This window comes from Aotus nancymaae, unplaced genomic scaffold, assembly GCF_030222135.1.
Source record: "Aotus nancymaae isolate 86718 unplaced genomic scaffold, 86718_ANA_hifiasm-v0.15.2.pri h1tg000022l_1, whole genome shotgun sequence".
NCBI lineage: Eukaryota > Metazoa > Chordata > Mammalia > Primates > Aotidae > Aotus > Aotus nancymaae.
In genome coordinates, this window is record NW_026988435.1 from 42,962,999 (window position 1) to 42,984,361 (window position 21,363).

The 21,363-nt window shown below is 45.6% G+C and overlaps 1 protein-coding gene across 1 annotated transcript in view; it reads right to left on the reverse strand.

Annotated features, from left to right (window-relative positions):
* DSCAM (DS cell adhesion molecule) overlaps positions 1-21,363 on the reverse strand; it is a 760,400-nt gene that overhangs the window by 126,226 nt on the left and 612,811 nt on the right. The window contains exons 15-16 of the mRNA XM_064380165.1: positions 16,252-16,419; positions 4,206-4,276 (exon numbers count right to left, since the gene is read on the reverse strand). Of these exons, the coding sequence (XP_064236235.1) occupies positions 4,206-4,276; positions 16,252-16,419 (239 nt within the window). The remainder of the gene's footprint in view (positions 1-4,205; positions 4,277-16,251; positions 16,420-21,363) is intronic.

Sequence of the window (21,363 nt, forward strand, 5' to 3'; positions counted from 1 at the left end):
GATAAATGTTTTGAGATGTATGTAGAAATTAAATATTCTAAATATGTTTTACTTTATGAGTGACCATGGCAAACACACACACACACACACACATACACACACATGTGCACACACACATACACACACATGCAAGCATGAACACAGTAGCTGGCAATCTAATTGTCCCTAATTTGCATAAAAGGAGGGTCAACTGATTCCAAGACTGATTAGGAGAGAAGGTGACAGGCCCTGCTAAAAGAGACACTTTAGGAGATACATTAAAAATTGGAATTTTCTGAAAAACCAAAGAATTCCTTAGTTGTACAATTTTCAGGTACTTTATCAAATTCGCTATCAATTATCTATAGCTTTAAATATTCTTTCAAATTTTGAATCAGAAACAAAACATGCCCTAAATTAAATTGTGTTTGCTTACACAGACCCTTTTGTTTTTTCAAGAATGTCAAATGAAACTTTATTGCCATTTACTTTTATTTTATTCAGAACCACTTACATTGTCTGTTGAATTTCTGTCAAGGCATCAGTTAGCGCTTTAATTAACATTTGTAAAAGTATTTAAGAGCCTTTCCAGGCCTTTATCTTGCGTAATATAGACATCAAAAATGCTCCTGGTTCTTGAACCTCTTTCTATGGACTTACATTTGGGATGCAAAGATGTGAAGATGTCCACTTCCCATGAAACTTATTACAAATTGGGCTACTGCTGCCCTTTACTTTTCAGTAAACTAGATTGAAAATTACTACAGTAGAAAGTCATATGAAAAGTGCTCGGTCTGTCTGGTGTTCTGAGTGTGGTTCACATCTTTGGGCGCCTACCATTGCACAGGCTGGGACATTTCACTGTATCGTGAGTTAGACCTGGGCTTAGCATGTTTGCTGTCTGGAGATCCTAACAGCTGGGGTGCCTTCTCCGTGGCAGTCTCTGAAACACGTAATGCTTACAGGCAATTGTGATATGGAACACTTGTCCTCTAGGCCTCCTCATTCCCAACTCACATATACACTCACCTCTCCTTCACTCACCCATTCATTCATTCATGGAACACATGCCAGCCAGGGGGGATCCGAGCTGTGTAAGCCTCTCTCCCTGCCGCCAAGGAGCCCCCAGAACAGTGGAGGGGATGCACATGAAACAGACTGCAGAAGCCACGGGGTGGGAACCTCCCTGAGCTATCACCAAGAGCAACGGGTAACATAGAGGGTGAAACTGTAATTGCACTTTGGAGACTCCCATCTTCATGGGGGCAGTCATGCATGACCTGGGCCTCAAATGAGCAGGACTGGGCAGGAGAGGTGGGCATGCCACAAACCACGTAAACACTGACAGGAAGGACGATGACACCTGTGGACTGCTGCATGGGCAAGTATCCCGGGGAAGGTGGGGCAAGGCAAGGGGCCTGAATCCGGGTGCTGCAGCTGCTGTGGGCGGCTGCATTCACTAGGTCCTGAGCAACCTTTGCTGGACGTGAAAGATTTTAAAATCAGAAGCCCTTCTTTGGTGAAAGAAATAACAAAAATAAAAAGGGTGCCGGGTGCTGTGGCTCACGCCTGTAATCCCAGCACTTTGGGAGGTGGGTGGATCACTTGAGGTTAGGAGTTCGAGACCAGCCTGGCCAACATGGTGAAACATCCATCTCTACTAAAAATACAAAAAACTTAGCTGGGCGTGGTGGCATATGTCTGTAATCCCAGCTACTTGGGAGGCTGAGGCAGGAGAATTGCTTAAACCCAGGAGATGGAGGTTGCAGTGAGCGAAGATCATGCCACTGTACTCCAGCCTGGGCGATGGAGGGAGACTCTCTCTCAAAATAAATAAATAAAATAAGTAAATAAAATAAAATAGAAAGGGAAAGTTGCTGATTTTGATCAATAGAGGATGTTGTTACAGAAGCAGGCTGGTTCAATGATAATTAAATAAACACAATATGTATCTCCAGAGTTAGAAAAAGAGCACCAAAGCGCCCCACACCTTTAAAAGGCTGAGAGTCGAAATGGCTATTTTCCCACCAAAGCCCCAGAGCTATTTTCTCCTTGACCCTGTGTCTCTCTGCTGAATGCATCTGTTACTTCTGATCAGCATCCCTGACCATGAATGAGCTTTCGCCTTAGGCTGCCCACGACTGCATATGTCCACCCTGGCTGTCACATGCAGGGCTGCCTCTTGGGGGCTAATGCTATTTCTCCTTTCCTTCTCCTTACACAAAACATATATTCTGAATTTTATACCATAAATAAAGGCATGTTGTAGGCAACATATTGTCCTTTACACACACTTTAGATTTCGTCTAATAGCGTCCAATTCAGTTGAATCAGTGATGTGCTTTAAAAGCTCATTACATAAACAGGCCAACGTGAAATGGTAAGCCGGTGACAGGGCAGCCCCTACCTCATTAGTCAGTTAGATCACCAGCAAGTCCGCCTGCTGACAGGCCATGCCACAAAGGCCTTCTACAGAGATAGATCGCACTCCTCTGTGAACAATATATTACAGTCGATTCACAATCTAATGAAAGCCAGGCTTCCTTTTACTAGTCCCACAACACGTTCATCCTTAGGCACTAAAAAGAAATTTAACTGCAATGCACTGACTTTTGTGGCTGCTTTCTACAGGGAGAGAAAGGATACAATGCCTTTTAAAGCCTCAGAAGTTTCCATTTTTAGTTATAAGAGCTAGAGCCTCTGTGGACAGACACCTCTCTCATGCAGGACCCAAAAGACCCAAAAAGCTTTTGAGGCCACAGTAATACCTGGTCTTTTTCAGGGCAAAATGCAAGAGAATGTGTAAAGCTAGTGGGTGAAACTTCACAGTCTTCCATTCAAGACAGAGTGAGTCAGCATTCCATCTGTAGAACGGCGGGAATGCGTGTGGGGTTACGGCTTGCTGAGTGTCTTTATTCCACAATGTGTGTGATGCTCGCAGGTGGTGGATGTGCTCACAAAGACCAATGACACCGCCTCCCACACTCCTCGGCCTGCACTGTCTCTGCAGCTAAACAGTCATATCACGCTGCCCGCTGGAAACACAACTCATTGGCTGCGGCTGAGAAAAGCTGACACAAAGGGGCTCGCTGTATTAACGCGTGTAATACCAAAGGAGGTAACCACCCCGACAATAAAAATCCATTTTTGTTACAGAGGCTGGTCATTTTACGAAAGAATTTATACTAGAATGAAAACAAACAACACACAAGCAAACAAACAGACAGAGTGGTTAGAAGAAGTGTGTGATGTGAAGACCTCACTGTGCTTGCTGGTTTCCCTCTTCTCCAAGTGACACCAGGAAAAAAGGATGAGGAAAGAGATAAGACAAAAAATGACATGCAATGAGAAATTCAGAGCTGGGATGGTTAATGCAATCTTACGGGACTTTTGATTCGATAACATTCTGGATGAAATGGAATTTGTCCTAACGCAGTCATCTCCAAGAGCACATCTGGGAGGATGACTAGCGCCGTGGGTCACTAGGTCAGGGCCATGCTACCGACTCGAAGGTCACGGGACAGGGGTGGTTGGTGAGGAGCTTGTGCCAGAATCAACGCTGCTTTCTTCCTTGAGAAAGTTTGCTATGGAAACCATGGCAATTGAATGAAACAATGTGCTCCGTGACATAGTCATTTACAGTGTGGCTCAAGTTTTCTTTCTCTCCCAGCCACTGACAACCAACACGAAAGTAACCAGCAGCCAGTCTGCTGCTAGGGGCCACACCTGGGGTAGCACTGGCCTGGGAGTCAGTTGATTGAACAGCTCACTTTTCTGGCAAGGAAATTAAGGAGCTTTCTTGAGAACACATCTGGTTAGTGGGACAGAGAGGACATGGACTTATTTCTGCCACCTCAGAGGACTGTCTGCCACCTCATGCTTTGCTATGAAAAAAAAGCAGCTTGAAAACATTTTTGCTAGGATGAAATGAGAGCACGCGGTCAGGGACATCTGTTCCACTATTTCTGTAGAGACCACTCTCAGGACTTTGATCAAGAGTCAAGGAAAAAAAAAAGAGACAACCACTTTATCTCTCTGAGATACAGAATTTGCTGTAAAAGTATTCAAAATGTGGATACAAATACTGCATTTTAAGAAAAGGGCTTTCAATTTAATTTTGAAAAAAGTTTCGTAAAATTTGAGTCTTGGTGTCATAACACTGAGCATGAGTGAAGGGCTCACCCCATGGGAAAAGCACCGGGAATACGAGTGTTTGCTGGGTTTACCTTCCATGTGACCCTGATGCTCTGAGATGATATAGGCTCCAGGTGAACTTCCTGAGGTGGACCGTCAGGAGCTGTAAGGACCAAAAACCCACAGGTAGGTTAGAGATGTGCTCCGGAGCAGACTGAAACCTACACAGCCAAAGGCAATCCCTGAAGACATCCCATCCCCACATTTGGCACAGAGAAAGAATTTTTTTTTTTTTTTTTTTTGAAATGGAATCTTGCTCTGTTGCCAGGCTGGAGTGCAGTGGTTCTATCTCAGCTCACTGCAGCCTCTACCTCCCGGGCTCAAGCGATTCTTCTGCCTCAGCTTCCCGAGTAGCTGGGACTATAGGGGCGCACACCATGCCCAGCTAATTTTTGTATTTTTAGTAGAGATGGGGTTTCACCAAGTTGGCCAGGATGGTGTTGATCTCTTGACCTCGTGATCCACCCGCCTTGGCCTCCCAAAGTGCTGGGATTACAGGTGTGAGCCACCGCGCCCGCCCAGAGAAAGAAGTTTTTACTGGTCATGGGAAATTTCAATTTTGTAGAGTTACCATGTATAACTCTTGGCCAGTGTTTATTTGCTCCTTGGAAAAATGAATCCTGGGACCTACCATTGTATTCCTGCTCACCATGTCTTTGACACCTTCGTGAATGAATCCCAATTTTGAACAAATTAAGGGTACGACAGAAAGTTGCAAAACAAAATTTCCCTCGTAAAGCACTGTCCATGGTGTGTGCTGAAGGTCCTTCCCTTTCCTCTGGAAGATTTGCTTAGTGATGTGGCATTGGGGTTTCTCACTTGCTTAGAATGACTTGGGACAAAAATAATCAAGATTCTTCTGCCTTTGGGTGTCTTTCATGGCTTCAGCTCTTCACACATTCCAATTAAAAACCCTTGTGAACCAGGGGCTCTAGCCACAGAGGACTGAAGCAGCGTTGAAAAGAAAAATAAAATGTGTAGTTTAAAGCAATCTGTTTCCGCTGAGTGTGTAATAAGTCAGGGAGCCACTGAGAGACAATTTCAAGTACATCCCAGTTAGAGCTGATGGGCATGTGTTGGAAATGTGCTACAGACTAGGTGCATGGTGTAGAACTAAGAGATGTAAAACATTTTGCCACCCAAGAGTTCAGAATATAATCAGCTATCAGATACACACACTGAAGGAAGCTTGCGAGGCAAGGCGGCAGGTAAGCAGGTGTCTTCTGAGAAGCAGAGGCAAAGAGCGACACAGGGGTCAGAGGGAAAGCTCCTTTAGATTAAAAAATGTTTTTGGATTGACAATTTTGAGATCACGGTAGAACTACGAAAGCCAGTTCTGTGGACGTTTGCAAAAGTCTGCCTGCCACACACGCAATAAGAAAACAGCAGTAGTGAATATGAACTCATTTTGGGGAGTTTGGAAGAAATAGGAAGAGTAAAGATACCTTAAAGATAAAGGGTAGACTGGGGAAGAGCATGACCCAGGGGAAGCTGGCTTCCTTTTTTATAAAGGAAGAGAAAGTTCTGAGTAGTACCATGATGTAGTTGCTAAGTTGATGGATATTTGAGTTTTTTCTGTCCAAGTTCACATTCTGGTTCTGTCACTTGTTAGCTGTGTGTGTGTGTGTGTGTGTGTGTGTGTGTGTGTGTGTTACTTGTCTGTGACTCCATTTCTCTTTATATATATAATGGGACAATAGAATATGTATCATAGGGTTGTTATGAAAACAATGTGCTCAGTAAATAGAAGAAATTATAATCATAATATAATTACCATTAAGTGTTTTCAAATAGGGGGAAGCAAATGGGAGACATTTAACGATAACAAAAGGTAAACTTGAATGAACAGTGCATATCCTGGCAGAAACTGAAGAGGGCAGAAGATATAGGCTGCAGGGTGAGTGGGGCATAGAAAGGAACAAATGCCCCTGGGATGGGAGGAGGGCAGAGTGAGGTTTATTGGTTGAGGGAAGCCAGGTGAGGGCAGACACGGGTAAATTTACTGACTGAAAGAAGCAGGTCGAAACCTGATTGTTGGTTTTCTCAACATTATGACAATAAGCCAAGCAGGAAATCAGAATGGGAACTTGAAGGAGAGAGTTACGGGCTTTAGCAACAGAACAAAGGCTTGGAAAACAGCTATGGTCTATAGGAAATGAATGCCCTGTGTCTTGGAGCACTAAGGCACTCTATCAAGGGGCCCCGCCCTGGGGGTCAGTGCTCTAAGATGCAAGGATTGCTACTGCAAGAGAGTAATGGGAATCCACAGTTCCTCCCACGCACTGAGGATGAAGCAGGAAGCTGATTCTGCAGATCGGGGACTGGTGGGACTGGGAGAGAATGAAGCTCTAAGAATGCCAAGAGGCCGGGAGTGGTGGCTCATTCCTGTAATCCCAGCACTTTGGGAGGCTGAGATGGGTGGATCACGAGGTCAGGAGTTCAAGACCAGCCTGGCCAACACAGTGAAACCCCATCTATTAAAAATACAAAAAATTAGCTGGGTGTGGTGGCAGGCGCCTGTAATCTCAGCTACTTGGGAGGCTGAGGCAGGAGAATCACCTGAACCCAGGAGGCTGAGGTTGCAGTGAGTGGAGATTGTGCCATTGTACTCCAGCCTGGGCAACAGTTCGAGACTCCATCTAAAAACAAATGCCAAGAAACAAAGCTGATTCTCCAGATTATATAGTTCATTACCTTGTAGTTTAGAAATATGAGTTTGAAGGGAAATGGGGATATTGCAGCCTTGATTTTCTCGATAAGATATATTCATAATTAAAACAAAGGTGTTAAAATACAGGAACTGTGGAGAGAGAGGAGGTGGGAGTTAGGTCTCTGGGCTGCATGTTCCCTGCACCCCTCATTCACACACTTGCTGATGCTGTCCCTGACATCTGTTCCAAATGGCCCCTGTCCTCTGCTTTCTCCACCACTGCCCTCTTGGGGATCTCCGAGTCCCTCACTCTGATGCCCCACTCCTACTCCACCTCTATGCCTGGTGACAGTTTCTATTTAGTTCCTAAACATTAATTCTGTTCTCTATTGTACTCTTTAAAAGGGACATGGCCCCAGTGCGCACTTCACACTGTTCACCCGCCCTAGTAATGTTCTGCTTCCAGATGGCACCTCGCCATCCTCCTCATGCTTTTGTTCTGCATACCATGCGTCCTGTGTCCCAGCCATGTCCACAACACACCGGACCCCTGGGCAGATCAGAGCCTTTGCCCTGGCGCTTTCTTCTCCCTCCATCAGGCTTTCCCGCCCGTGCCCGTGGGCCTCCTGCTGCAGTTTATCCCTGCCTGGGCCTGGGGACCTATCCCTGTAGTGTGCGCATACTTGTGCATGTCTGTCTTTGTATGTCTCTGGTCACCCAGCGTACTCTATATGGCATCAAGACCTGAGCCCAGAGTGAGTCCTTGCTTTGAAGGGGTAAAGCAATTTGTAGATGCTGAAATGCTGAGCGTGCATCCCTTCCTCAGCAGGTCCGGGGACAGCTGGAAGCCTGGAGGGCTGCAGCCTCTCAGATCTATTCCAAAAGTGCAAAGGCTCTGCGAGAACTGAAGTTAATGTCCAGAACAGGGGCTGAGGGGAGAGGATGGCATCCAGCTAATGGTGATAATTATTGCTAAGGCTCTGTGCCCAATTTCTTGCTCACAGGATCAAGCTCTTAGGCAGGAAACTTTGAAAATCAAACTGAATACAAACTCATGGGTTGGATTTCCCTCACACACTGATAATTCTGTGCTCACTGAAAAGCACACGGTTTTCCGTAAAAATCCTTCTTGAAAAATGATTTTCGAGTCTGACATCTATACTGATGCTGGGTTACTTTAATTTAGTTACACGTAAGTTAACAAGAAGCCAGTTTGTTAGGCATTGGAGGCAATGTCAGGGACACTGCCCCATCCTGAACCCTTTGGGCTGCCTGGGGTGTGGCCTTTGGTGTGGTCCTCTCCAGAGTGGCAGGCAAGAGTTGCAGCCTAGATTTTCCAGCTGAGAGGTATTCATAATTAAAGGTGCTAGCATAGTGTTTACAAGAATGTCCTCAATTCTGTCAGAGAGCATAAATTCTATAATGTAATCATGATTTCGGAATAACTTGCTTTTTCAATCTGGTCTGGTATTTTATTGTATTTTCTTTTTCTTGAGACAGGGTCTCACTCTGTCACCCATCACCCAGGCTGGAGTGCAATGGCACGATCTCACTCACTGCAATCTCTACCAGCTGGGTTCAAGCGATTCTCCTGCTTCAATCTCCCAAGTAGCTGGGATTACAGGCATGTGCCACCACGCCTGGCTGATTTTTTGTATTTTCAGTAGAGATGGGGTTTCACCATGTTGCCCAGGCTAGTCTCAAACTCCTGGCTTCAAGTGATCCGCCCCACTCAGGCTCCCAAAGTGCGGGGATTACAGGTGTGAGCCACCTCGCCAGGCCCAGGTCTGGCATTTTATGAAGGTCTCCACTGAAAAGAGGGGGCACGGTTCTTGTCTCCGGGACAGACTTGACCATTTTTAAGCATGTAACAGCTTTGTTACTTAGCCTACCAATGCTGCAGTGATTTGTCAGTAATGGATTTATTATTCCGCCTGTTCCCTGAAGTGAAAGCATTTGGACCTCTCCTCTTAAAAAAAAGTGGTGAAAAAAGTCCAGACAAACCAAAAAAATCTAACTTACACACCCACACATTAGGGCTGTGCACGGTATCATTGGGAAGGTTATTTGTTTGCTTGTGTTTTACAAAGGGCACTAAATTTTCTGCTACATTACTAAAATGTTACTTTCAAAAGTTTTAAATTATAAAAAATTTGCTTTCTTTAATTTTATTGCTTTCTGTATAACTCCTGAGCTGTAATTTTTTTTCATAGGTTCTCATCTCATTGCCAATGATGCCAAAAAAATTACAATCCAAAGCAGATTGAGTTCCTAATGCAAAATGTATGAAGGATAAATCACTGGGTATATCCATTTACTTAACTAAATTTGAAAATTGTGTTGACATTGGACATTTAAGAATTTACTTACATGGTTTCAAATGTAATATACAGAAAAAGCAGAATTGGCTTCCTTACCCCACACCCCCAACCCTGCATATTTAGCTTATTTCCTGGGGAAGGAGAAGGCTAGAGGTAAAAGATTAACAATGAAAGTTATTTTCCAAGGCTGGGCACAGTGGCTTACACCTGTAATCCCAGCACTTTGGGAGGTCAAGGCAGGCAGATCACCTGAGGTCAGGAGTTTGAGACCAGCCTGGCTAACATGGTGAAACCTGGTCTCTACTAAAAATACAAAAATTAGCTGGGTATGGTTGTGCATGCCCATAATCCCAACTACTGGGGAGGCTGAGACAGGAGAATTGCTTGAACCCAGGAGGCAGAGGTCACAGTGAGCTGAGATCCCACCACTGCACTCCCGTCTGGGCAACAGAGCAAGACTCTGTCTCAAAAAAATAAATATATAAATAAAAGAAAGTGATTTTCCAAAATAAACTCTGCATTTCTACAGAAGTCAAAACTGTTTAAACTGCAAAACTGTAATAAGCAAAGACTATCTTTATAATTTCTATTATATTTACAAAGGTAAAAAGCAGGGGAATTAATTCTGTTTGGCTGAAAACAGAGGAATGACAGGCACCTCCTGATTGCAAAATGCATGGATCTCTGCTTTGCTTCTCTGTACTGGTCCTTCCTGGCTGCAGTGGCTCTGCCTCTGTCCCTCCTCAGCTGGACAGCCTCCCACTGCCCAGCAGCTCCTGTGTCCCTCTGAGAGCTGGGACTCAAGCCTCGGTGCTCCATTCTGCTCTTAAAATACTCTCCTTCCTGTTTCAATGTCTTGGCTTCAACCAGTGTCTTGGGGCCTCATCATTAATTGATTTGGGCTCAACTGCCCCCATGGGAACCACTCCCACGTTTTTGCCTCTGGTTCTGATAGGGAGATTTGCCTTCTATGAGCCACATCCTACACTAGGCAAAGACTGGGATACAAAAGTAAAAAGAAAAATAAAACTTTTTTTTTAAAGTGAGAAGCAGTTGCATGATTCTACAAACACACGTTTGTCTTCTACAGGAGTTGGGTGGGTGAGAGGCATGCTCTGTGTTGGACAAAGGGACCAAGACAGTGTTGAGTAAAAATCAAAATAGAACAAAGAGTAACTGTTGCCCAGATGGGGAAAGGCTGAAGTCATGGACTATTTATTAAATAAACGGCTCATTTATTTAATCTTCTTATTGAATTAGCACTAAACACCATGCTAAACACCATTCTAGGTGCCTGGGATACAGCAGTGAGAGAGCAGAGCAGGCAATCCCACCTCCCCTGGTCAAAACAGACCATAAGGAAAATGAATCAGCAACTTATACAGTACCCTGGGTGGTGATATATATGATTGTTAGAAAGAGAGTGGTGAGGGAGGGAGGGGACCCACTGGAGTGAGCAGTGGGTTGAATTTTAACAGGGTGGTCAGGATCAGATTCTTGGAGGATAATATTTGAAAGCAAGGGAAGAGAGGAAGAACATTTCAGAACATTCCGAAACTATTCCAGAACATCTCAGGATAGCAGACAGGACTATACAGTGTGCATGAGAGACAGCAAGAAGGCTAATAACTTTTGTCAGGTTTATTTTCCAAAGTTTCTTCAAACCCAGGATGGAGGAGAATGACAAAAATCTACAGAAGCCGATCACTGAAGGCCTGTTTGGGTGTGGGGCGTGCTCAGCTCTTCTTGCTAAGCGCACGCTGTGCATTTGACTCCTACCGAAGAACACATTGATGCCACCCTCTGCCCTAATAGCACAGCTATCCCTATGTTTGTTTCACATGCTCCTGGCTTTTATTCCTTCTGTCCTCATTCCATCCTCTCATCCATTGTCCCACCTCAGCACATAGAAAACTTTTCTTCCAGATCACAGCTGCTGCCCCCGAATGGGAGGACAGATGAGGCAAGGACTTAACTCAGTGCCAGATTCATTGGAAACCCAGCGACTCTGCATCGTGACCCTCCCATAATCCACACCTTCCATTCTCTGATGGTCTGTGAAATTCAGTGGTGTTTCAACGAGTGAGCACCCACTAATGGAAGCTACACGTTCTATACACAGATTTACAGTGAAAATAAAGAAGGGAGTAGCCACATCGAACCCGGTCACAAGGTACTAAGTGACTCACGACCTGCAAGGGGCAGCTGCTAATGGGGAAGCTGGTCTGCAGCAAGGGCCAGCTGTGAATGTCACGTGTCACGTGGCTGATTCGTGTCAAAGAGACACATTTCGAGTCCATTAACAGCTGATCTCGTTAACTCCGACCGTGTCTCCACTTACTCTCTTCACTGCTCCTTTGTTGCAGGGGCTGCTGGTGCTACGGCTCGTTGGGGAAGCCGAGTAGCCTGTGCTGAATGGTGCGGTCTTGGCTTCATGGCTGTTCTCCGAGGTCAAGTGTATTAAAGGGGTATGATAATGCTTTGTGCACTTTCACATGCAAATAAACTCAGCATCTTGGGATTGGAGCAATGTGATTTCCCAACATTAGGCAGGGACACTATGTCAATGGCAGCCATTCCTTCCTCACTAACCTTTGCAGTGGATACAGCAGAAGTCTAAAACTCAAATTCCCTGGTGGCCAGACTTCATCAGAGATCCATAAACTTTTCTGTAAAGACTCAGACAGTACAAATTTTGAGCTTTATGCACCCATGTTATTCTTTCTTTAAAAAAAAACAACAAAAAAAGATATATAGGCTGGGCTTGGTGGCTCATGCCTATAATCCCAGCATTTTGGGAGGCAGAGCTGGGCAGATCACCTGAGGTCAGGAGTTGGAGACCAGCCTGACCAACATGGACTTCATAAAGAAGACAAAGACTTCATAAAGAAAAGTAGAGAAAGGTGAAAGGATAGGACAGGAAGGCCGAGGGGAAAGAAGATGGGGAAAGAATACAGCCCCCATCACAGCTCCAGTGACCAACCATGAAATGGCTGCCTCTGGAGCTGGAGATGCCCTCCCCCATCCTGATGGAACAGGGCACTTCCCAGGCCATAAACCGCAGCCCACAGCAGACCAGGCCTGCGGATGTGAGCTCTGCTTAGTGTTGTGCCAAACTTCGAAATTCAGTGTTAATTTTTAAAATCTGGAAATTTCAGCTCAAAATCTAAATTTTGAGTTACTCTTGAGTTCCTGCTTGGCAGCAATGAGCTGGAGGGAAGCATGGAGAGTCTGACTGTCCACCCTCACTGAGCCACAGCTCCCATCCTCCATTCATTGAAGGGTCAGCAAACTACAGTCGGCGAGCCAAATTTCACCTACAGACCTTGAACTAAGCATAGTTTGTACATCTTTTTTGTTTTGTTTTGTTTTTGAGATGGCGTTTTGCTCTAGTTGTCCAGGCTGAAGTGCAATGGCGCAATCTCGGCTCACTGCAACCTCCACCTCCAGGGTTCAAGCCATTCTCCTGCTTCAGCCTCTTGAGTAACTGGAATTACAGGTATGCGCCACCACACCTGGCTAATTTTCTACTTTTAGTAGAGACAGGGTTTCGCCATGTTAACCAGGCTGGTCTCGAACTCCTGACCTCAAGTGATCCCCCTGCCTCAGCCTCCCAAAGTGCTGGGATTACAGGCTTGAGCCACTGTTCCTGGCCCAGAAGTTTATTTCTTACAGAAATTTATTTCTAGAGGCTGAGAATTTTAAGATTAAGAGGCCAGATTTGGTGTCTGGTGAGGGCTCATTCTTCCGGTTCATAGATGGTGCATTCTCCCTGCGCCCTCTTGTGGCAGAAGGGGTAAGTGGTCTTACTGGGCCTTGGGCCTATTTTATAAGGGCATTGATTCTATTCATGAGGGGTCCACCACACCTCCTAAAGGCCCCACTTCTTAATATTATTGCATTAGGAATTAGGTTTCCAGATATTAATTTGAAAGGGGAGGCATCAACATTCAGACCAGAGCACCCTTCAGAATTTCAGTGTGGGTTTAATTCAGGATATATTTTCTCAACAAATATGTGCACACGTACATACTCTGCTCATTGTGGTACCCATTCTAAAAGCAATACTGTGAGTAATGTTTATAACTGTTCATCTCACATATTCATCTCCCTTATGCCAGACACACACAAGGGACAGAAGTGTGAGTGCACACGACTCCTGATGTGGTGGGGCTCATAGTGTCCCCCCCGCCATGTCATCATGAACAACAGGGTCCATGGAGACATGATGATATGCCTCAAAGGTTACTGTCAGTAAAATCTCTCCTCTGTGCTGAGCTGAGGAGTCACTAACTGTACCCAGGAGATGGACAAAGACATTGCACTAGGGGGGAAGGCATCTTTGAACGTGGCTTTTCAAGGAAGAGCACAGAAAAGGGGATGTGGAACTTGTAGTGCCTTCCAGACAAGGGAAGAAGCACAACAATAGGGTTTGGGAGCATGAAAAGGTAGGTTGGTGCTGGGCGTTGGGCTCTGGGGAGTCACTGAGTCATTGCAAAGTAGTAGCATTGGGGGAGGCGCCCTCACGTGCCCAAGACTTGGGTACTATATTACAGCAAAAGTGAAGGGGCCAACAGCTTCCAGAGGCTCCCATGTGAGGAGTAAGGGAAGAGTGGGACAAGGTCACCTCAAGATAGCTACAGCTCCTAAAAAGATGTGCCTTTGGGTTCGCCTGCTGGGGAGTGGAGGCAGTGTCTCCAGCCCCTGCTAAACACTCTAATAAGGATCCTTTGGCCAGAGTAGTTGCATTCCATTGGAGGTGAGTCACACATGGGAAACTGACTTTTTAATTTCAGTCATGCAAACCTATGCACCAAGACAAAGACAAGTTCTCTGCTGCAGCTTTCCATTTCTGGAGGCTGCTCCTTTCCTTTCATTTCCCCTTAGCTCCTCTGAATACTAAAGGAGAGAGGCTGTGTGGGGCTGCCACAGCCAGCACCCAGATACAATACAAAAGGCCAGCCGGGGAGCCAAAGAGGCGGCGTCTGCATCTGTCTGCAGACATGCCAGGCAGCTGCCCTGCAGACCAACACCCCGGAGGCTGTTCACCTGGCCTTCTGGCAGGGAGAGAGCTGCTGCCATGGCAACTGCCAGCCGCAGCGGAGGTCACAGAGGAAATGAAGAAAAAGCAACAACAGCAGCATTAATAATGGCAATCAGAAAAGCAGGTGCAAAATGCACCACCCGAAAAATGCTGTTTTCCTGAGGAGGTGGCTGGGATGGGGTGGGGTTAGAAAAGGCATTGAGAGGGAAGGAGAAGATTGAGCAGGAAGTCAGAGATGACATTTTGGGCTGAAGGATGGGGACAGCTTATTCTCTCTAAGTATCCAGCATAATGAAAGCCCAGGGATCTGAGGAAGCTGGTGGGTTGTTTACATACATAATTAAATACAATTCTATTTTTGCAGGAGCAGATTAACACTTATTTCCCACTTCTTTCTGAGACATGCAAAGTACTTTTAGAGCTTGAGATTTTTTTCAATGATCAGATATGTCTGTGTAAGGAGCAAGGCATCGTAATGTCCATTTTGCAGATGAGAAATCATACAGAGAATCCAAGTCTCAGAAATGGCTCATTCTCAGGCACTTCAGCATAAAGGTCTTCTGTCACTCACTCTTGAAAACAATTTTCAAGAACTGATGTCTTCCAGCATTGAGAAATGGGCACTCCTCTGCAGTTGAGGAAGAATTATACATTTTAACTCATTCTCTTGAAGACAACATTGATGATGAATATCAGAAGTGTGAAAATGTTGCATTTGGTTGATCCAGCCATTGACTTCTTAGGATTTAATTTAAGAAAATGATCTCGGAAATGGTAAAAGACATACCACTAGGATGTCCACTGTAGTGGTGTTTATACTAATGAAAACTTGAAAATAATTGACCTGTTTGGCAATATGAGATTTGTTAAATATACGGTAAGAGATATCATTACGAATTATAGAAAAGTACTTAAGAGATACAGTAACCTCGATTTCTATTTGGGATGCTGTTACTGACGGTAGCAGAGATAAGGTGGTGGGAAGGAAGCCAAGAACAACCTCTACTGAAAGTTGGAACAAACCTCCGGTCTTCTGTTAGCCATCTGGGTGTGGCAATCACCTTAATCTTGGTGATGGAGAAACAGGGATCTGAGACTAAGGTGCCAGGTTTCCTGCAGTAGGGAGTAGCTGATTGCACTGATGGTGGACAGGAAAAGAAGAGGTAGGTTTGGGAGCTGGACACCCTTTCCTTCCAAGAAATGAGCTAGGCATGCACTCTTTATTTTTTATCCTGGGAGAAACCCAAGCACGGGGGCTTCCTCTCCTCTTGCCAGGAGGCGGGTTGACAATTAGCATTCATGGACCATTGCCTCATTGCTCAGTTCTCTGTACACCTGTTAATTTCACCCCCAGGAACCATGAGTGGTCCACTGTGTGTTAAGGGGTGTGGATACATGGTGAGTGCCTGTGCGCATGAGCATGTATGGGTGATTAAATTATTTAACTTGTTATATCTGCCTGTTCCTGGGTTACCTCTAGGTGGGAAAATAATGGAAGCCATTTTGCTTTCTTCACAATGCTTATCTCTTTCTGCTGAATTTGCAACACTAAATACAGTGTTATTTGTAATGGTAAAAAGAGCAAAAAAATTATTTTTAAATGTTGATGTTTTCAGTCAATTCAATAATCTGTTCCCCTTCCCACATCTCCCACACAGATTCTTAGTTAAGCGTTACTCCTTCCTCCCACAGTGGACTTCACAGGGTCTCAGGCAAGAAATACACTCACGGTTCTCCTGTCAACCTGGATTCCATGCGTCCAAACAAAGGAATTGTAAAACGGCATGATTCTTTGAATCTCACCAGATTGTTAGCCTCATATGTCTTTCTTTTAAGTCTTGGATATGGGAAACTTGAACTAAATCCTATTTGAAGAGCAGTGCCTTTAAAGTAAGATGCAGAGCGCCGTCTGCGTTTTTTATAGGGCACAGAACTATGGAGAGCACGCATCAAAGACCTCCACCTAGCACGGGCAAAGGTCTGCTTCTGCATTTAAGCATCTGAGCCCTAAAGAGTTAGCTCCCGAGCTCCTCCAGAGCAAGATGCTGCCCGGTCCCACGTACCTGCCTCGTCCGCCGTGATGGTGAGCTCGTTGCTGGGCTCGCTCTTGCCAATCCGGTTCTTGGCGTACATGCGGATGCTGTAGGTGGAGGAAGGGTGGATATCAATGATGGTGGCCGAGTTCAGCTGAGGGGAAACATCTTTGGTTCTCTGAGCAGAATCCCAGGAGTCTTTTGGGTTTTGTTTTTCAAAAAAGAAGAGATAGAGATGTGAGTTTTTTTCCTCTGCCTTTGAAAGTTCACAAGTAGGAATTATAAACCAAAAAAAAAAAAAAAAAAAAAAAAAAAGGAAAGAAAGAAAAATTACACTCCAAGTGATTTCTCAATACAATATTCCCAGCTTTCTGGCAGAGTTGGCTATCAGAGGGGATTTGGCATCCCACACTCATTATCCACGCTGCGAGGGACGTGGGGCAACAAGCCAGGAGAGTTCAGGGAGGGGCGGTGGAGGAAGCATAGCTCAGCGGACTGGGGAGATCACAGAAGGGAAATTCCAGTGGTGGAAGCTCAGGTCAGAACAGTGGACAACGGCCACTGTGAGCACTCACTGTATGGGACAGTACGATGAACTATGGTTTGGATGGTAGCCCTGGGCCCCCCCAAAATCCCCAGTTCTAAAAGGTTTTGAAAACCAGCAAAACTTCAAGCTATACCAGATCCTTCCCTCCTCAAATAGAGTGTGGTAAAAATAAGATGATCCAATACAAATCAATCTCATTCCAGGATAAATCCTGATTACCAAACATATTTTGCAATTCTATGTTTTTGAAATCATTTAGTGCCAAATCCTTGGTTGCAGGAATTATTTTTCAACCATAGCTAATTACAACAGCAGCACCTGTTTCGTGCGAAATGTTATCATTGACTCTGCGACATTTTGTATCTGCTGATTTTAGGGCTTCACGCAAGGATGAGAATGTCAATACATGGTTCTTATATCAAAAGAGTTTGGGCAGTGTTGATTGTGGGTGGGTGGTCAACAGCTGGCGTTGGCTGGGGATGAACAAAGGAGGCTCCAAGACAGTAGACAGAGATGATGCCTACATATTCCCATCCTCCTCAGGGTCTGCCTTGGTGGTGCTCACCACACAAGTAAGTCTGCCATGGATAATCTGTATTCCCTGCTGGACTTTAAGCTCCAGGCGGGCAGAGGCCATGCTGGCCATACCCAGTCTTCTATCCCTATTGCTAGCACAGTGCCTGGCTCACAGTGGATAAATAGTATATTAATGTTTAATAGATAAATAAACCACAAATACATGGACCTCTGAGTCTTGGGAATGGGGCCAATCACTTTGTCACACTAAGGGTGAGTATGGCAGTTTGGGAGACTTCTCTGTCCAGATGTAAACATAAATGCAAGAGACTTTCTGGAACTGAAGAAAAAATATGTGGCTTAAAGACTGCTTTTTGATGCTTTACATTCTCAGAGAATGGAGCCTAATAGAAGCTGACAATATTGCAATTACAAGGAAAAAGCGTATTTTGAATCAAGAAGATTAGAGGTAGAAGAACATGAAATAAAAAGAGAAGAGTTGGAAAAAATTTATGAGAATAATGTGATTCCATAGAAGACAAATGAGGAAAGGAAATTTTGTATCAATGCAATGACATGCACCAATGAGGCTTGCTCCACAGAGAGAAAGCCAGGCCTTCTGCAGAGATGTTTAGGAGGATGAAGAGGAATGCCAGGTGCTGCAAGACACAGAGACATTTGCTAAGTAGCCCCAGGAGGAGGTAGACAGTTGTGGTGGTGGATGCCTCTGCCCAGGCAACATGGAATTTTCCGGAACTGACGGGGCCAATGAAGATACAGCTATCTTCACTGGAGGTTTTTGTGTGGGAGTTGGCACACAGCCTGGAGAGGCATGTCCATGACTGCAGTTCCCTTACACCAATCCAAGGCATATGGTAGACCTGGGTAGGGAGGGGACAGTCCCCTTTTGGTGGTCACTGGGCACTTCCACATCCATGCCCTGTAGGTTTCTTTAGCTCAGCCCATACCTTGTGACATTGCCTTGTACAATAATCTCCCAGTGTGACTTATAAGCCCTCTCTGATGCTGCATTTGCTCTGTGTCTGTAGAAACCACCACCCACTCCGTCCAATGGGCTGGGGACCCATTACAAAACCCATCCTCACCCTTCCTGTCCGTGGCCTTCCCAGACTCTCCCCATTCACACTCGCCTCTGCACATCTTGGGTGTCCACGCATACATTTCTGTGTGTGATTTACTCCTAAGAATTTCTTTATTTGGTCAGCGGTGCATTCTTCCTAATTATATCTACGTCTCAATTTTCAGCTTCATCATCCATCAAGGCAATGTGCTGGGCATTTTAAAACATGACTTCTGTGGCTCCCAAATCTGTGGGCACACTGGAAACGCCTTGGGGCTTTTTGACAGTTCTGCTTTCAGACATATTAAACCAGAGTCTCTGAGGAATGGCGCCCAGAAACCTGTGCTTTTAAAAAGGCTCCCTATCTGGGTCATTCTGATGTACAGTTTGAACAGACTGTTTTATTTGATTAAAATTTTACAACATCCTACCAAGGTAAGGCCTTTATTTCTTTAGTGACAGTCAAGAAACCGAAGTCCTGTTACATAGCTAGTAAGAAGAAAGGCTGGGATTTGGCCTCACCTGTGTTATCTCCAAGCTCAAGGTCATTTTTCCATAATGCATGACCACATAGTCTCTGAAAACACCTAATAGGACAGGATTTCAACATTTCCAGGCACCTGCTGAAAGTCTCAGTTGCTTTGAAGACCTTCTGACAAGTTATTGACTTGACAAGGCAGAGAAATCGCTTGGTCAATGGCAAGAGAAGAAAATTTTGGCCAAATATGATTGTACCATCTGTGGGTTTGCAGGAAGACTGAGAGGGCTGTGTAGGCTCAGCGTTGCAGCCTGGTTTAGGATGAACTTATCAGAAGCATTCATTGAAAGAGTGGGGAGGATGTCATGGCTTGCCCCAGGGAAACTGGTGGTGTAGGAGGATGGGGAAGTTCAGAGTCCCACTGCAGCCTCTGCAATTCCAAGCAAGTGCTGTGAGGAAGGAATGAGGAGCTGACAGGCACCAGTGAGGCTGCATTGGGTGCTCGCTGGGGAGCTCACCTTGGGGGTCAGATACCCCAAATCCAGTGGATGCAAGAGCAACAAGGACTAATATAAGAGAGTGGACTTGATATGAAGAAGTGCTGTTAGAGGCTAAAGACCAGAACGAGTGAGGGTGACTGAAAGTTCTAGAGGTGAATTACATAAAAGGCTTAACAATGGAGAGGTAGCCGGGAGAAGGAGCAGGCCCTCCACGTTGAGGAATAGGAGGAGATGTGGGGACACAGGAAAACTCCTTTCCCTCTGTCTTCTTCTCAAGGATAACAGTACTCGGGGTGAACTGGGGGTAGGAAGCCCAAGAGAAGAGAAGGGCTGGGGAATGCACCTTCTGTGTCAGAGCCTGTGTTTCCTGGTTACTTTCCAGGGTGTGACGGAGCTTGCCATGCTTCTGAAGCCCGGTCAGAGACCTGTGAGGCACCCTGGACAGGAGGGAGGGACAAGAGAAATTGTGGACAGGAGAGAGGCACCAGAGAAACCAGGGACAGAAGGGGCCACCAGAGAAACTGGGGACAGGAAGGGCCACTAGAGGAACCGTGGACAGGAGGGGTCACCAGAGGAACCAGGGATATGAGGGAGGCACCAGAGGTACCATGGACAGGAGGGAGGCACCAGAGAAACCGGGGACAGGAGGGGCCACGAGAGAAACCAGGGACAGGAGGGGCCACCAGAGAAATCATAGACAGAAGGGAACACCAGAGGAACTGTGGACAGGAGGGGCTACCAGAGAAACTGGGGACAGAAGGGGTCATCAGAGAAAACATGGACAGGAGGGGCCACCAGAGAAACCAGGGACAGGAGGGGCCACCAGAGAAACCGTGGGCAGGAGGGGCCACCAGAGAAACCGTGGGCAGGAGGGGCCACCAGAGAAACAGACTCTGAAGGGCAGCCTGCCTTCCAAGGAAGAGAATAAGGGGAGGCAGCAAACTGCAGACAGATCTGCTGGAGGTCCCCAGACAAGATGATGTAAAGGATGCTAAAGGTGGCTTGGGTCCACGTAGAGGAGAAGCAGCAGTCCCTGGGAATCAGAAAATGTGGCAAACAAAGCAGCCTGTGTAATTGCCAGCTGCAGAGAAGAAGAAGAAGATTCCAGATGAGGAAGGCTGCAGAGAAGAAGAAGATTCCAGATGAGGAAGGCTGCAGAGAAGAAGAAGAAGATTCCAGATGAGGAAGGCTGCAGAGAAGAAGAAGAAGATTCCAGATGAGGAAGGCTGCAGAGTAGAAGAAGAAGATTCCAGATGAGGAAGGCTGCAGAGAAGAAGAAGATTCCAGATGAGGAAGGCTGCAGAGAAGAAGAAGAAGATTCCAGATGAGGAAGGCTGCAGAGTAGAAGAAGAAGATTCCAGATGAGGAAGGCACAGCTTCACTGTACCTGTGCCTGACTGTGCCTCTGGTGCTGTCACTGGGCATGACCGGAGTCAGGGGGGTGGCAGGAGATGATGACAGGAGACACAAGAACAAGGACTTGGGATGTTCAGTGTTTCCTGGAAAACAGTAAACCGAGGAAAATCATCTTTTGTCAAATCCTGAGAGGACTGTCATTTGGCCAAATGGTTTAGAGATGGAAAGAAAGCCGCTGGATCCTGGAAGGTCCATTTTGGTGCAATAAATGTAAGAACTTGTAGCAGTCACAGTTGGTCAAAGGCAGAGCTGTCCTTCCTGGGTTAGTGAGTCTCTATTTCTAGGACTGCATGAGTACAGAGTGAATGGTCACTTGTAGAAGTTCTTTTGGTTAAGAATGTGAACTATTTTAATACATTGGTAATATGCTGCTTTTTTTGAAAATTAATGAAAAGTAAAGGAAAACTTTTGAGGGTATAATTTCACCATTGCCTAAAACAGGGGTTGTGCGTCAACAATTTGACTAATGGTTATTATGAGTCTAGGATACGTGCCAGGCACTATGAGGGGTGCAGGGACATAGCATAGGGTTTGTCAGACACAATCCCAGCCCTCAGGGCTCACTATGGCCCATAGGTGAACAACTGTCCCATGGGGTGCAGAC